The sequence below is a fragment of the Glycine max genome, chromosome 12, assembly GCF_000004515.6.
Source record: "Glycine max cultivar Williams 82 chromosome 12, Glycine_max_v4.0, whole genome shotgun sequence".
Taxonomy (NCBI): Eukaryota; Viridiplantae; Streptophyta; class Magnoliopsida; order Fabales; family Fabaceae; genus Glycine; species Glycine max.
In genome coordinates, this window is record NC_038248.2 from 41,514,289 (window position 1) to 41,531,030 (window position 16,742).

The 16,742-nt window shown below is 35.4% G+C and overlaps 2 protein-coding genes across 16 annotated transcripts; both read left to right on the forward strand.

Annotated features, from left to right (window-relative positions):
- The first annotated feature begins 22 nt into the window (after window positions 1–22).
- LOC100806127 (ankyrin repeat-containing protein At5g02620) lies at window positions 23–1,840 on the forward strand. Its single transcript, XM_014764849.3, has one exon. It carries the CDS (start codon window positions 1,076–1,078, stop codon window positions 1,838–1,840), a length of 765 nt encoding a protein of 254 aa, XP_014620335.2. The 5' UTR covers window positions 23–1,075.
- A 1,000-nt stretch (window positions 1,841–2,840) lies between these two features.
- On the forward strand, window positions 2,841–15,478 carry LOC100798873 (putative methyltransferase At1g22800, mitochondrial). Of its 15 annotated transcripts, none has more exons than XM_014765130.3 (14): window positions 2,912–3,240; window positions 6,180–6,486; window positions 6,837–6,927; window positions 7,012–7,100; window positions 10,924–11,225; window positions 11,292–11,373; window positions 11,435–11,573; window positions 11,653–11,722; window positions 12,092–12,156; window positions 12,246–12,324; window positions 12,676–12,763; window positions 13,287–13,351; window positions 13,471–13,560; window positions 15,220–15,478. In XM_014765130.3, the coding sequence occupies exons 5-14, from the start codon at window positions 11,022–11,024 to the stop codon at window positions 15,331–15,333; spliced, it is 996 nt and encodes a 331-aa protein (XP_014620616.1). In that variant the 5' UTR covers window positions 2,912–3,240; window positions 6,180–6,486; window positions 6,837–6,927; window positions 7,012–7,100; window positions 10,924–11,021; the 3' UTR covers window positions 15,334–15,478. The 15 variants fall into 15 exon arrangements, with proteins under 15 accessions (XP_003540555.1, XP_006592998.1, XP_014620616.1 ...); XM_014765132.3 differs by having other exon boundaries at window positions 7,026–7,100; XM_003540507.5 differs by lacking the exon at window positions 6,180–6,486 and having other exon boundaries at window positions 2,841–3,240; window positions 6,847–6,927.
- The last annotated feature ends 1,264 nt before the right edge of the window (window positions 15,479–16,742 follow it).

The following is a 16,742-nucleotide window of genomic DNA, read 5'->3' on the forward strand; positions in this document are numbered from 1 at the left end:
CCCAGAGAGCACGTGGGCTAAGCTTTGGAGTACGAAGAGACAATGGAATGCTTCGAATTCAAAGAAGTCACTGGCAACCCTGAGTAGTGCTTCGTTTTCTTAGAGTAAGGTTCCTTTTTTTCTTTCTTTACTTTATGTTTTTTATGTACTTGGTGTATACATTATTTGTTACAGAACATAGAGTCGTTGCTATCCTTAAGTAATGGTTCATTTTCTTTGTAGGATAAACAAGACAGAGTGGAATGTTTCGAAGGTGAAAGAAGTCACAACAAACCCTGAATACAAGTTCTTTTTTTTTCTTTCTTTACTTTACGTTTTTTATGTACTTTGTGTATACATTATTTGTTGCAGAACATTTTTTTCTTTCTTTACTTTAGGTTTTTTATGTACTTGGTGTATACATTATTTGTTGCAGAACATTGAATTGACGTGAACCCTGAACATTGAAAAGAAAACATTTAAATTGATTTTTTATATCAGTTACACCTTTTAAACTTGTCATGTTAAAAAATATAAAAGAATATACCATACCGGATACATGTAAGGGAAAGAGAGGAGAGTGGATGCCTAAAGAAGCAGATGATTTTACATGTTTATATATAGGAAGGGATTTGACTATTGGCGGTCACTTACACATTAAAATACCGTTGCTACAGTAGCTTGAAGTATCCCATTTATGGTGATCTGAAGTCTGAACAACAGCCCAGTGAATAATTGACCCCCTTTGTCTTGCATCACCCTAGCCACTAGATAAGACAACTTTGTGATTTTGTTAAGATTCCATTTACACAAACTCCCCTTGCTTTTATTACTCCTGATTGTTGTTTTTCTGGTTTTGCCTTCGTGATCTACCAGCATTGAATTTGATGGAGGCAGTTTTGTGCGTGCACACACAATTGAAACTTAAGGGATGAATGTAAACTCAAAGGAAACATATGTAATATAAATTTATGACTTACGAACAAGCAGCATGATTCCAAGACTAAGTTTCAAGCATCTGACCTCTTTGTGATTTTTTCAATGTCTATCCTAAACTAGTCATTATTAATTGCAGAATGTACGCTGCTTGTTATCAATGGAGGGTATCAACATCAATGCTACAAACAAGGCTGGAGAGACTCCTCTTGATGTTGCAGAAAAATTTGGAAGTCCAGAACTTGTCTCCACATTGAGGGATGCTGGGGCTGCCAATTCTACTGATCAAAGGAAACCTCCAAATGCATCAAAGCAACTCAAGCAGACTGTCAGTGACATAAAGCATGATGTACAATCCCAACTCCAGCAGACACGTCAGACTGACATGAGGGTCCAGAAAATTGCAAAGAAGCTGAAAAAGCTCCACATTAGTGGGCTGAACAACGCGATAACCTCTGCTACTGTTGTTGCCGTTCTTATTGCTACAGTTGCTTTTGCAGCCATCTTCACAGTCCCCGGTCAATACGTTGAAGGCAAAACACATGGATTTTCACTTGGACAAGCAAATATAGCAAACAATGCAGCTTTCCTAATATTTTTTGTGTTTGACAGCCTGGCATTGTTCATCTCTCTGGCAGTAGTGGTGGTTCAAACTTTTGTCGTTGTGATTGAGCAAAAGGCAAAGAAGCAGCTTGTTTTTGTCATTAACAAGCTCATGTGGATGGCTTGCCTTTTCGTTTCCATTGCCTTCATTCCTCTTACATACGTCGTGGTGGGATCACACTCCAAATGGCTTGCAATATATGCTACAGTGATTGGAAGCTTGATAATGCTCTCTACAATTGGCTCCATGTGCTATTGTGTAATTTTGCACAGGAAGGAGGAGACAAAATTGAGAGCCGAGAGCCGTGATGCTGCAATTTAGATGCCAATTTAACTAGCCACAAACTTAGATGAAATACAACTAGCTTTTGAGAGCAGTTGAACCACTACAAGCCAGTACTAATAACTATGAGAGTTATGAGTTCTATTTTTTTTTAACATTTTTATCCTTGTGATAAAAAGTTGAACCCCACTAATAAAAGCAAATAGATAACTACATGTATGCCCATACGTGTATTTGATTATTTCTATAAGCTTGACTATTTAGTTCACAAACAGATTGGCTTTAGACATCAATAAGTTTCCTTCAAATCCTTTGCTCGGGCACTCATTAAATTAATATTATTACTGAACATTAGAAAGCTAACAAGGGCAGATTATGAGGCAATAAACCAATAACAATATTGTTTATCTTGCCTCTTGACTTTCTTTTATGGACAAAATTATTACAGTTTTTATCATGAAATCAAAGCTTTATGAGAATGACTCAAAGTGATTACACATCCAAAACAGCAATAACAGTACATATGCATTTAATTACAAAGATTTACCTTTTTCTTTTCAGATCCATGTTTAATATTGCCTGAGGCTTGCCAGGCAAAATAGCTCTGGATCTTCTGCAGACTTTTGTCACTGCTGATGAAGCTTATCATTGATTGTTAAAAAAACAAGAATGGAGTATTATTTGTCAACATTTAATCAAGCAGGAAAAACATATTAACTAGTTAACTTATTTTCATTTGGGATATGATAATTTACATAGATATAATACAAAAATAATTTCACCGGGCACAAGAGGAGAGAAAGTTACAAGTTATTATAATTATAAATGAAGGGTGCATATGATAAACTACAATTTTTTTTAGGTAATACATTAGCTATATTTTTATGTAATAGCAAATTCATCACACCCACACCCAAAAATCTAGTGAAAAGCCGAAACAAGTGGACAACATTTGAAGTACATATGCTAAAAATGCGAAACAGTTGTGTCTGCATACTTCACTTTTGAACACACCCCCCCCCCCCCCCAAAAAAAAAAAAAACACATACACACACACAAACAACCCTCCCTTGTATAAGCTGAAAGTTAGAAATCCAATATCATTGTCTTTAGTAATTACAACCCCGACTCACTACGCATCCCAACTCAGACATGGGCCTGTCCATATGGGTTATATTTTCAGCCCACATCCCAACTCAGCTACGCAATTATCAAACACTGGTTTACCAATTACAACCCCGAGTGCTAGCATCCCAAGTTTTAGAATCAATCAAACAAACCTCAGTACCAAGAACCCTATGCCTTGACAAACCCTAACGTTGATTTAAATCGTTTGTTCGCACTTCAATCTCCAAGTCATAAATACACTCTTCTCTCCCCATTCACTCGCATTGGCTTTTGGTAGTTGAAGTCTTTCATTGTTGTCAAATTCAGATCAGGTTTTCCTTTTTCCCTCTCTTTTTATCTTATCGATTTTGGTTCATGCCATGCCTCTGTAACTTTGTTTGTTTGTTTGTTTGTTTCTTTCTTTCTTCGTGTAATCCCTGCAGCAAGAATTTTGTTTCTGTACTTTATAAACCACCCATTAAAACTTACAAGTCATCTGTACAAGTAATTAAAGCGGGTCAATTGATATATCCTGGGAGTAACTTTTTACATTATCACTTGTATTATTAAATTTTCTCTGGTGCATCTACTGTGAACACCTTAAAAAATGACAATGTATTTGATATTGTACTAAGCACTACATTTTAGCCAAATGCGCCATACATGTTTAGCAAACTTCTTCCTCATACATGTTGGTTTTTTCTTTCTCTTTTAAACTTGAGTCTGTCTATTATTGTATAAGCACTTAGATATCATATCATCTATTTTTATAATTGAAAAAATCAGTTTAAACTATTTTCACATTAGATATAAGTTGTTTTCATCATTTATCCTAGAATGCTTATTGAAATAAGTTGAAAACAACTTATGGACATATCATAAGCTATTTTCATAAGTTTTTGCAAACACTTACAGAAGGGCAGATAAGCCCAAGTAAACTTTAAATAAGCTCTTCTAAACATACCTTAATTTGATCATTGTTTAGGAATGTGAATGCGTGGTTCCAGCTTGAATATATTTAAAATGCTGAGAAATGTGATTATTTGAGTAGGGATCAGGTGCCAAATCCAAGTTCTCATATCTATAGATTCTATACTTATGATTGTTGAAACCACATTGAAACTCATCAAATTTGCTTCTAAAATAGTCAAGCTAATAGAAATGGTTAAATACGTGTATGGGCATACATGTAGTTATCTATTTGCTTTTATTAGTACCCATTCAACTTTTTATCACAAGGATAAAACTGTAAAAAAAAAATAAAGAACTCATAACTCATAGTTATAAGTACTGGCTTATAGTGGTGCTATCATGATGGAGCAGTTGAGAGCATGTCTCAACTGCTTTCAAAAGCTAGTTGTATTTCATGTGTGTTTGTGGCTGGCTAAATTGGCATCTAAATTGTAGCATCACATCCTGGATAGCTGGAATGACTGCTACGCTCTAGATATTGAAAAATTTGAAATATCTTCTTTGCCCATCCCTAATTATACCTTATTTACTCGTTAAGAGGATTTTTGGTGTCCTATACCCATCCATGCATTGAGGCATTTTAGGATTAGCAGCCTGTGTTCTTTATTACACAAACTCATCACACATTGTGAGCCATAGGAATTTCAAGCCTACTCTTCTCATAAACACAAGGAAATTGCATAGCCCACCCCCTGCTACAGCATATTGCCACTACTTCACCTTTGTTTTTGCATCGTGAAGCCGCATATGCCTGTTTCTCACTCTGCACTTTGCTCTCTCAAGTTTCCAGCAGCCAAACATCTGTTCATGCTTTGTTTGTCTCTGTACCCTCTGCATTTTCCTGTCCCTCCGCCTCTCTTTCATCCTTTTCCAACTAAGCCCAACACTGTTTCCCCAGTTTTGATTTGAGTACTTTAGTTTTGAGCATGTTATACAGAAACTATTTGCTTTGGTATAACAGCTGCTTTGCTGTACCATTATAGCATATAGGGGTCAGGTACTGCTCTATAATGTGGGGTTATTTAACTACTTTGACTACATGACCAAGGTATTTAGCTTTTACTCTATAGTATTTGAAAATACAATCAAGCATTCAAGCTTTTGCTTTTGGATAAATTTACTTGTTCAACTACAAATCAATTAGAAATCCTTCAATATTACATTCACTCCCACAAACCCAATATTACGTTCAATCCTTGGCTAACGACAACTCAAGGATTTCACGTACTATATGTTTTTTTTTTGCACAGCAAAAATCATAATATATTATAAATAAGATTCAGCACATGTATCAATCGTATGAAGGCCTGATGGCGACTAGATGGAAATGGTGGTGGTTAGCATTGACATGGTCCATTGGGGAGCACAGAAATAGCATTATTTTCTCTGGCAGCACCTTCAATGCAAATAAAATGATGGAGGATGCAGTGTTTTTATTATGGACTTGGCTGAGACATTTAGAGAAGGGTTTTCAATCTCACTTTAATCACTGGTCTTCAAATATTAGAGAAGGCTTTCGATGTAATCAAGGATAGGAATCTAGACCATATTAGTTACTAGTTTTGTTTTCTTCGGTTTCTATAGAGTGGTTCCTTCTCAGACTATTTTGTCTGATTATGGAACCATTCCCATGGCAACTTCCTTTCTGTATTTCAGTACCTCTGGTACTATATATTTATTTAATCTATTATCTTTGCTGACCAAAAAAAAAAAAAAAAGATTCAGTACTAGGTGTACTGAAATATACAACAAGAAAAAACATAGGCAATGAAAAGCCAAACCCAACTATAAAAGACAAAAACAACACAGCTGACAAGATATGTCCAGCCCCTTCAAGTTAGTTGACCAAAAATTAAAATGAGATTGAAAGCCCTTCTCCATAGACTTTACTCAGGACCAAGTATGGAATAAGGCTTCATCCATGACTTTTTTAGGGTTGGAAGGCTGGTTGTTGAAAACCAAGCTATTTCTGTGATTCCAAATAATCAATGACAGTGCTATCCATAATACCTCCCATCTCTTGTCTGTGCTGCTTTGCCTATTCCAGTGAGAGAATTGCAGAAAGTGATTCTTTGGCTCTATGGGGAGAGGTCCCGCTCTATTAACCCATCTCAGTAGTTTGGGCTATTCTAGCTGCTGTATCTTGTTTGTCCCGATCTATCTGTACATTGGGTTTTCTATTGTATTTTCTAGTACCTCTGGTACTCATCTTTAATATAATATGTTATTTTTGCTGAGCAAAAAAAAAAATGGCTGGCAGTTTCCATAGACTTAATAATGCTGACCAAGCATTTCACAGATTCATGTCGGAAAGTAATATCCTGTGCTGGAGACAAAGCAGTGGTTGACCCTGTAGGTGGTCCCAAAGCGGTTTTCAGAAGGCCATTGACAATCCTGCAAATATCTGATGGAATTATAAGAATTTAAATACTAAAACAAGATGCAAAATCAAACAAACTTAAGTAAATAAAAAATCTGTCACTAGATATGTACTGCAGACCTTGAATAAGCGTTAACTCTTGGAAGTAGACAGTGCTCCAAGTACACCATATAAGCAAACGACTCAATAAAGAAGCAAGGAAACAGTTATGACCCTAAAACCCAAGGTATGGCCTCCAACATGACGTTCTACTCCAAATAACTAAATCTTTTATCAGAACTAGTTACAAACTAACAATTCCAAAAGCTTAAGCTGTTAAGGTTTAGACAAATGAATAGTTTTATATTACACCTCTAAGACACCGCCTTGCACAAAAACCTTTTAAAGCTTTAGATCATGTTTTACTCAGTTTTTCTTATCTCATTTCTAGTATTTTGATACCATGTCCAATTTTCTGCATTATTGCACCCATGTAAGGTTTTAAAGCAAACTCTTTTGTTTCTTACCTAGTCTTGAAAACTTTCATTCCGCCACCAGCATTCTTTATCTTGGTCCAAAACCTTTTAATTCACTCAGGACTACTCAGGCAAGTGATAGCAGCTCTGGGCTTCGAGGGCTAGAATCCTCCGAAGAATTCAAGAGAAGAGGGAAACAATTGAGAGAAAAGGTAATTTCATTCATGTCTTGCCTTATTACATTCATCATATATATAGTGGTATGAAGAATAACAGAATTTGTCATCTTCTGCTAGCATAATCCTAACAGAAAGGAATCTACGGCACTAATGGCAGACAAAGCTAAGGGAATGGCCAGCTCAGCGCATCACACGAAATCCTTTAGGTATGCTGGTGCTATGCTTTTCCTTTTGGGCATGTTTACTATATGCACCTCCTTCTTGCTATCAGCAAGCTTCCAAATCTTCTTAGACGTCTCATTCCAAATTAATAGAGTTGAGAGAATATGAGAAAAGAGAAGAGAATGAGATTGAGAAATCTAATGTTATTCAACCCAAGTGACAACTGATTACAGTTATAGATTATATAGATGATCTAACAACTAACAACCTAACCGTCAACTAACCTAAGTTAGTTGATACAACTGTCACCAGCTGTTACACACTAATAACCTCTAATCACAAACTAACTACTAACCATAGTAGTTAGACTAACAGCTTACTGAAATAAAGCAAAAATACATTGAGTAATGTAATACTCTTATAAACCCCCTTGCAAGCTCATGAGGGATTGGAAGAAATTCTTTGAACTACTCTGAGCTTGGATCTGAATGAAACAAATGAAGCAGGAGAGAGGGCCTTGGTAAGAATATCAGCAAGTTGATGAGCTGCAGGCACATGAACAACATCAATCTGTTTGGTGATGACCTTCTTCCCAACAAAGAACAGATCAAGCTCCATATGTTTAGTTCGAGAATGAAGAACAGGGTTGTGAGCAAGAGAGACAGTGCTGGTATTATCACAGAGAATGAGAGGAGTGGTATGAGCAACTTATAAGTCGTAGAGAAATAAAAAATAGTTTGTCCTTCCTCATTTAGTCCTCCAAAACCCTAACCAATATGAGCTCCTGAAAATTGACTTGACTCATGACCAACATATTCACTTAGATCCTTGCCTAAGAAAATCTTTTCCTCTTATGGAACGCCTTGTACCAACCCCTCCATATCTTCCCAAGACTTTTCTTTCACAAGTGCCTCCAATCCTACTTGTGGTGTATAAGCACTGATGATATTGATGATCTCTTATGCCACAACTAATTTTACGGCGTCCCCAATTCTTTTTAAATCCACCACACTATCATTGAAATCCTTGCCTACAATAATAGCCTTCCATTTATTCCTCTAATTTTTCCCATGTATTAAAGTTTAAATCCTGTGGTATCTAGCTCCTTAGTTTTTTTTTTCCTCTAACCCATTTGATCTCTTGTAGGTACATAATGTGTTTTTTTTTTTTTTTTGCACGACAAAAACCCATTTGATGATGGTGTGGCGTGCGTGCGCGCAGGCGCGAAAGAGAGGGGAACAAACTTGTTGTCGTGTGTTGAGTGTGTGAGAGCAGGTCGTGTAAATGGATTTGATGGAACCTATATTTATAGATAGTGGATGAGCAAGGGTACTAGTCCTTGTTTGTAGGGGGAGATGATTCATGGGTTATAGATAATAACCAATGGCTTAGATATAATGTTAGAGATTATCATTTGAATGACAAATAAAGGTAGACGATGATATTCGTACCTTGTAGATAATATGACGTTATAGATAATTTAGTATTTACTAATAGACAAGATATTCAAATATATCTGAATAATAGTTAGGTTAAATATAACCTATTTGTTGGGAAGCTTGACAACTAAGGGTTAGGCGTGTCTTTGAGTAGCTTGAGACAATACAGGGGGTACTCCATCCAAACACACACTTAGTTAATTTCATGGACATCATATCCAAAAACACAAGTTCCTTTGAGAAAGAAACACCTTTTGCTGAGGCTGCTCTCATGGAGATCCCTCACCAGGTTGTGTTTCTTCCTGTGTTGGTTGGTGCATTTCTTAATCAATATTTCCAATCTCTTGTTAAATTTGGCGTGCAGGTAAAGTCAATATTTTATAATTGCATTATTAAGCATAGGCAGCTTGCTGCTGGCTACCTTTTTTGTCAATGTTGGTTCAATTTCACATATCTGCTGTATCACATAGATACCAGGGCAGAGATTGAGTTTTTAGAAATGAAGATTACACTTTTATTTCATTTTCTGGTTCAGTACGTAACAATGTCACTCTCAAAAAGCTAGATATCTTGAAACACCGTCATTTACCAAATACATGTTGACAATTTTTTTTTTTGCAAATTATTAAGAACAGAAACATAAACTTGAGTAATTAGATAGCAATTTGTTATGCATATTATAAAAATGAATGCACTAAAATAATTCTGTAATTTACTGTTCAAAACTGTAAGATTTAATGCATTTTTATCTAACTAAAATTGTGTTTGAATAGGTAGAGTGTATGCCAGATTTTAACATTGAATTATTCTTTCTTTTTAACACCACATATTCTGATTGTTCAGTGACTATTCCCTTGCATTGAATGTTCTTTAAATGTGGTTACTATAAGTGTTCTCACATCTTTCGCAAACTCAAAACCTTGACTTGAATGAGACCTCTTTGATTGAACACTTCTACCAAATCTTGTGACAGACTCTGCTGTGAACAATTGAATGAGACCTCTTTGATTGGACACTTCTACCAAATCTTGTGACAGACTCTGCTGTGAACAATTGATTGAGTATCATTCTTTGTTTTCTTGTTTTCCTCCAATTATTTAATCTGTTTCCTTGTCTGTTCTCTCTATTTTTTCTATATTTTGTAAGAGACACTCTACTCCTTTGTTTTGTGTGTCTATCTATTCCTATGTGTTGTTAGTCTCTACTTCTCTTTGTTCTCTGTTCTGTCCTTTCTGATTTAGGATTAGTGGTTCTCTAATAGAGTTTTGTGAAAGAGAGCGATTGAGAGTGAGGAAGATATTATTATTCAACCCATGTCTTCAATCAATACATGCTCAGTTTATATACAACTTAACAAACATAACAGAACTAACTGAGTAACTAACTGTAGTTATTTAATTAATATAGTTAACTAAATTAACATTTTTTCTTAATTCATGTGAATTTGTTAAAATGGTGCTATATATAGGGATGTGTATGTTGTATATTGCACGTACATGCGATGATTGAATAATGAACAAAACTCAATTTGCCATTATTGTCCCTGTATTTTGAGGTATTATATTATGAATCTTTGTATTTTTTATTTGTCTTTTGTCATGTTATTTTGCCATGTATACTTATATTCATATTTAGGGGTGACAAAAAAAGTTGAATTGACAAAGTTAAGTCATCTCATAATCAATCCGCAAACATTTATAGTAATAGTGTCCCATCATATCATGCAAGACTCCATTTTTTTAATACGGAAAGGAAGTATAAACTTGAATTGAGATTATTCTGCCAACATTAGAGAATGTTGATTCAGAAGGAATTAATACATGAGTACGAGAAAATTATTTTTCAAAAAAGACATGTTAGTGTATAAAATTTTAAATTATCAACAAATTAGGAATCATAATAGATTTAACTTTTAAGGTGATTATTATTAAATTCAATTAATGTCTTTTTTGATAATTGAAGAAATCACCTTGTTGATAGACATGCAAGGATTTATGATGATAGACCATAAAATAATCCAAAAGGAATATACTAAGATATAAAAACTTCACATCCAAGTTCTTACCCTTTTGCATTTTGTACTCATCATTATTTATTGTGGTTTATGTGCTTCTCTCTCAATGGTAAAATGAAACTAATGAATGATCAATTTTTATGGTAACTTTTAGAGATAAAAACAAAAGGATAAAAATGATAAGTTGGTCCATAAGCCCAGCACCCAGCACATGAAGTTCACTTTTGACTTATAGATTTATCATGTTATTCTTTGTGTCATGTCATAAAAATAGTGATAACTTCAAAGTTCAAAAGACTAAAGTGATAATTTACCTTTAATTAAGCTCCAATTCTTATGAAATGAAAATGAATAAATATCTATTTTGTTCCTTAAAATTGTTAGAGGCTAACAGGATGAAAATTTTGAATTTAGTCCATCTGCAGTTTAGTTTGTTCCCGGTGGGGCAATTCACACGCTACCCATGAATCCCATTTTGATTTGCTTGTTGGAGGCGGAGAATTGAGAAGAAAATGAGAGCAGTGTCCCTTTGGCTTCGGCGCAAACACCAATTGTCGTTGGCATTGGCATTTCGCAGATTCTCGACATCTAATTCGAAGGTGAAAATCTTTGATCGCGAGTTGAAGCGCACACAACGTGACCGAGCCGCATGGTTGACTCCCTCACACGACCCTCTTCTTCACACCGTCGCTCAAAATCTCTTGGACCGCTTGCAGGTTCCTTTAGTTACTTAGCTTCCCTTCCCTTCTAAATTCCAACTTCAATTCTCTGTTGTTGTTTAGGACTGTAAGAAGACTTTTCCAACTGCGCTATGCTTAGGAGGCTCATTACAACCTATCACGCGCTCTCTTTCTGTTCCTCCTGGTATCTATCTCACTCTCCACGTGCTATTAGCATTATATTATGATTAATTGATTGATCCCAGCCCCAGGTGGCGTGGAAAAGCTTATTGTCATGGATGCCTCCTATGATATGCTTCAAGCCTGTAAAAATGCTCACCACAATGCCACCGTTGAGACCCACTTTCTTGTTGCTGACGAAGAGTTTCTTCCTATCAAAGAAAGGCAATTATAATTGATTTTATTTCATGTCACGCTTTTCCTGTTTTGGATTGTTCTTACTTAGATATTGGTTTGTTTGCAGCTCTGTGGATTTGGTTGTTAGTTGCTTGGGACTACACTGGACTAATGATCTGCCTGGAGCAATGATACAGGTTACTGCCTTCTTTCTTTTCTAATGTTGTCCCTTAAATTCAACCATACTTATTAGGCTTAAATATGTTTTAGGTCCCTAATATAAAAAAATTGTTGCATTGTATCCCTAATACATCAAAACTTTTGTGTTGAATCTCTGTCATTAGTTAAGTAATGATTTGACACCTTATGAACATATCTTCCTAATATAATCAGGGGCTGAGATGGTATCACGTCATCACTTAATTGACGGTAAGGACTTAAAGCAAAAGTTTTGATATATCAGAGATCCAATGCAATGGTAAAATTTATTAGGGACCCAAACACAGACCTAAAACATATTTAAGCATACTTATTATTATCTGATTTTTTATTTTTATGTTTTGCAGTCTAGATTGGCATTGAAGCCTGATGGCTTATTTTTAGCAGCTATTCTTGGTGGAGAAACATTAAAGTGACAATGTTTATTTTTATTTCTTGAAATTTCTTTGGAACAGAAATGGATGGGGGCATTCTAATTAATGATATTTGTGCTGCTACCAGGGAGCTCAGAATAGCTTGTACGTTGGCACAAATGGAGCGTGAAGGAGGGATCAGTCCCCGAGTATCACCTTTGGCACAGGCATGTTATTGCAAAAGTATTATCTCCTGATTTGTTTATTTATCAGTTAAGATCAACTATATTTTGAATTAATACTTTACTGTCTCTTTTGAATAGGATGATGTGGTTGTGTTACTTGTCATTGTCTGTTGGCAATGCCGTCATGAATTCCATGATTTTGTGTGAAAGTAACTTTATTTTGAAGCAAATAGGTTTGTGTAATATATGTCCATCATGGAAATATTCGTCTTGCCTGCTTCTTAAAGACCAGTTAGTTAATCTGGCTTGTTGTAGCTTTAATGGTTGTATTGAAGACTTGTATTTTTTGTCAAAATAGTATAAGAAAGCTGACATTCTGTCCTCCATTTTCAGGTTCGAGATGCTGGGAATCTTTTGACTAGGGCAGGTTTCACCCTTCCAGGTGTTGATGTTGATGATTATGTAGTTAAATATGAAAGTGGTGAGAAATTTCATTTGATTTAATAATTGAATTATTCCACGTGCGTGACATGAATTAAATGAATTATGAGTGCGTCCTAAATTTTTTGCTACATATATTCTTCCTTAGTTTGGAATTTCAGTTCTGGTAGATGACCAACGACTGAGATATGAGCATGGTAACTTTTATTGCTGACTGGTAGGTGCATAGTAAGTAAAGGCCATAAGACTAAAGATCACCACATAGACAATATGTGCTAAAAAGAATATCCACTGTGGGAATAACAAAATTTCCACTTCACAAGGAGGACTTATAGAAAATGTTTAAAAGCTAAGAGAGTGAGGGAATGCTGGCAGAAAACCAAGAAAGGAATAGTGGTTGTCATTTTCTATTTCTGTATGGTTTTATAATTAAATTTTATATTTTACACATATATGAATTGTTTCAAGTTGTTACTTATTCATTGAATAATGTGTGAATTTATTACCTCATTCAACTCGTGATACATTTTTGTAATGGTGATTCTTGTCTCTGTTTTGTGCAGCTCTGGAGCTTATAGAACATCTCCGTGCAATGGGTGAAACAAATGCTCTTTATCAAATGAACAATGTAAAGTATTTTTTTTTCTTTTTATACCAATGGATATTAAATACAATTTCCTTGTATCAAATGTTGTGCCTTGGATGTTGTATTACATTTCTGAAAAGAGGTTATGCATGTATGAACAGATCCTAAAGAGGGACACAGCGTTAGCAACTGCAGCTATTTATGATTCAATGTTTTCTGCAGAAGACGGCACTGTACCTGCAACATTCCAGGTAATCAAAATAGAGGGTTTATTCATAGCAAAACCAGTAGTGTAGTTTATATCAAAGCCGTCTCTTTCTAACTGTGTTTTGCAAACCAGACATGTCCCTAAATCAGTAAGGAGAGAGGTTTAAGCATTTGAGGTCAAACTGTGTTTCTTTGGATGCGCATTTATATTCATATAAGTTATGCCACTGCTTTTTCATATATTAAGGGTTGCTGCAGATGATTGGCAGGATTGAGGGTGCCAACATAGTTGGGACTTAGGATCCTTCTTCAAATTATGATGCATTTACACTCTTTTACTTAAAAAGAAAAAAGTTATGCCAATGTGTAAAATGTATATCACGTATATAAGTAAAATCATATAGAAAAAATTCAGTTTTATCTCCTGCATAATCAATTTGTTTCATACACATACAATATATGTCAACAAATTACATAGTACACAACACTAAAATAAACTATATCTAGCATGATCTAACTGCTACAAGACCAAGTAATGCACTGCCACAATATGCATAAGAGGTTTGTGAAGGAATTAATTATTTTTACTTATTGTAGCCTTGTAGGTTTAATGGGACGAAAGATATTGGAAAAAACCTAAGTCCCATATTAGTTAGAGATAAAGTCAAGATAGAGTATATAAGTGAGAGACAACCCTCACCCTATGAGTTAGCTTTTGACGTTGAGTTAGGTTGAAACTCACATTCTAAGATGGTATCAGAGCATATTTAAGATTCATTCAATAGGTTACCCACCGTATTATTCACGCACCAAGTCCATAAGTGCTGGGCGTGAGAGGATGTATTGGAAAAAATCCAAGTCCCACATTGGCTAGAGATAAAGTAGTGAAGGGCAACCCTTACCCTATGAGCTAGCTTTGGGGATTGACTTAGGTCCAAACTCGCATTCTAAGATATGTATATGCTTGTCCATGAGAGTTATTTATTTTTACTTATAATAGCGTAGGTTTATGAGGCGATTGCTACTTGTTTTGATCCAAATGAATTAAGAAATCTAGTCAATTCATGCGATTTTAGGTTACCATGACATGGTTTAGCTCAAAAGGCAGAATCCATGACCTTTGATTAAAAAAAAAATTGCCGAACCAAGTAAATTGTGATCAGTATGCATGGGAGGTGACTTGCATTTGATTTTTGTGCGTTTTTCTCTTAGGTTAGGGGTATTGGGTTTGCAAATATATTTTTTTATTATTATTCAGAAGAAAATGTCCTGACCATCTCTCTTAAACTTTTTATAAATTAACTCCTGTCAAAATCAATGAACATCTATAGGGGAGTGGTAGTAGTGGATTGAACTGATAGTCCGGTATATATGTGGAAGTGAAAGTGTAAATCAGTAGGATCGTTATTGTTGCCTCTTTGTCTCAGTTAAGGGCATGAAAAAATATCCCCATGGGGAAAGTTAGCTACAGCATGTAAAAGTTGCATCCTCAGAAACGACAAATTCACAATACATATGCTCTCTTTATGCTTCAACAAAAATGGAATGTTGTAACATTATTAAAAATTGTAAAATTGTTTGGTAAACCAACTTAAAACCAGTGAAAAAAATGGGACTTGGAACAATTTTGGACCAGTTGAAGTTATAATTTACAACTAATTATGAAAGATGGGCGTTATATGGTCATTGATCTGCCTTTGTAGGTTATATACATGACGGGGTGGAGAGAACATCCTTCTCAGCAGAAAGCAAAAAGAAGGGGATCAGCCACTATATCTTTCAACGATATTCAGAAGCAATTTGGAAGCCAAAATTGATTGTCCTTCCCCTTATTTTTCACTCTGCATATTTTAGTTTAATTAATATACTTGGCGCATTGTATGTGTGGGTACACTCTTAAATGGTTGACTTCATGTAAAATATGAGTTTGACATTATGAAATATTATTTTCTTTTGATTTAATTACTATATAGTTTAGATACTAAGAAATAGAAATGTGTCCCAATGGATTTACAGACATTCTTCATCAGCATCCAGATCGATTTTCACATGGGACATGTATGCGGATGTAATTCAAATGGCAACACGATACAGCCATGAATGTCTGGCTCCTTTGTCTACTCTTAAGTCTTAAATATTATGTGATTCATAATTTATGGGTCAAATAAATAGTAACAATTGAAAAATAAACTATTAAATAAAAAACAGCTCATTACAGAGTGGAGTAAGAAATTGAAAAATTCAGGAACCAATTTTTTGGGGAGTAAATTTTTTGTAGTAACTACTAAAATGTTGAGAAACTTATATGATCTTTAGTGGTTTCGCAGGCTCCAAAATTTCTTAGTAAAACCCTAATATACAAAAGTTAACTCAATTATTTTATTATTGTGGTCATCTGACAATACACATTTCTTTCCAAATTAATAGTAAAATATATGAATTACACACCGATTAAAAGTAAAATATATGAATTACACACCGATTACGGTTTAGGGTTGAGGGTTGAGGGTTTAGGGTTTAGGATTGAGGGTTGATGGTTTAGGGTTAGGGCTGAGGGTTGAGGGTTTAGGGTTTGGGTTAAGGGTTTAGGGTTGATGGTTGAGGGTTGATGGTTTAGGGTTTAGGGTTTAGGGTTTAGGGTTTAGGGTTTAGGGTTTAGGGTTTAGGGTTTAGGGTTTAGGGTTTAGGGTTTAGGGTTTAGGGTTTAGGGTTTAGGGTTTAGGGTTTAGGGTTTAGGGTTTAGGGTTTAGGGTTTAGGGTTTAGGGTTTAGGGTTTAGGGTTTAGGGTTTAGGGTTTAGGGTTTAGGGTTTAGGGTTTAGGGTTTAGGGTTTAGGGTTTAGGGTTTAGGGTTTAGGGTTTAGGGTTTAGGGTTTTAGGGTTTAGGGTTTAGGGTTTAGGGTTTAGGGTTTAGGGTTTAGGGTTTAGGGTTTAGGGTTTAGGGTTTAGGGTTTAGGGTTTAGGGTTTAGGGTTTAGGGTTTAGGGTTTAGGGTTCAGGGTTTAGGGTTTAGGGTTTAGGGTTTAGGGTTTAGGGTTTAGGGTTTAGGGTTTAGGGTTTAGGGTTTAGGGTTTAGGGTTTACGGTTTACGGTTTAGCGCTTAGGGTTTAGGGTTTAGGGTTTAGGGTTTAGGGTTTAGGGTTTAGGGTTTAGGGTTTAGGGTTTAGGGTTTAGGGTTTAGGGTTTAGGGTTTAGGGTTTAGGGTTTAGGGTTTAGGGTTTAGGGTTTA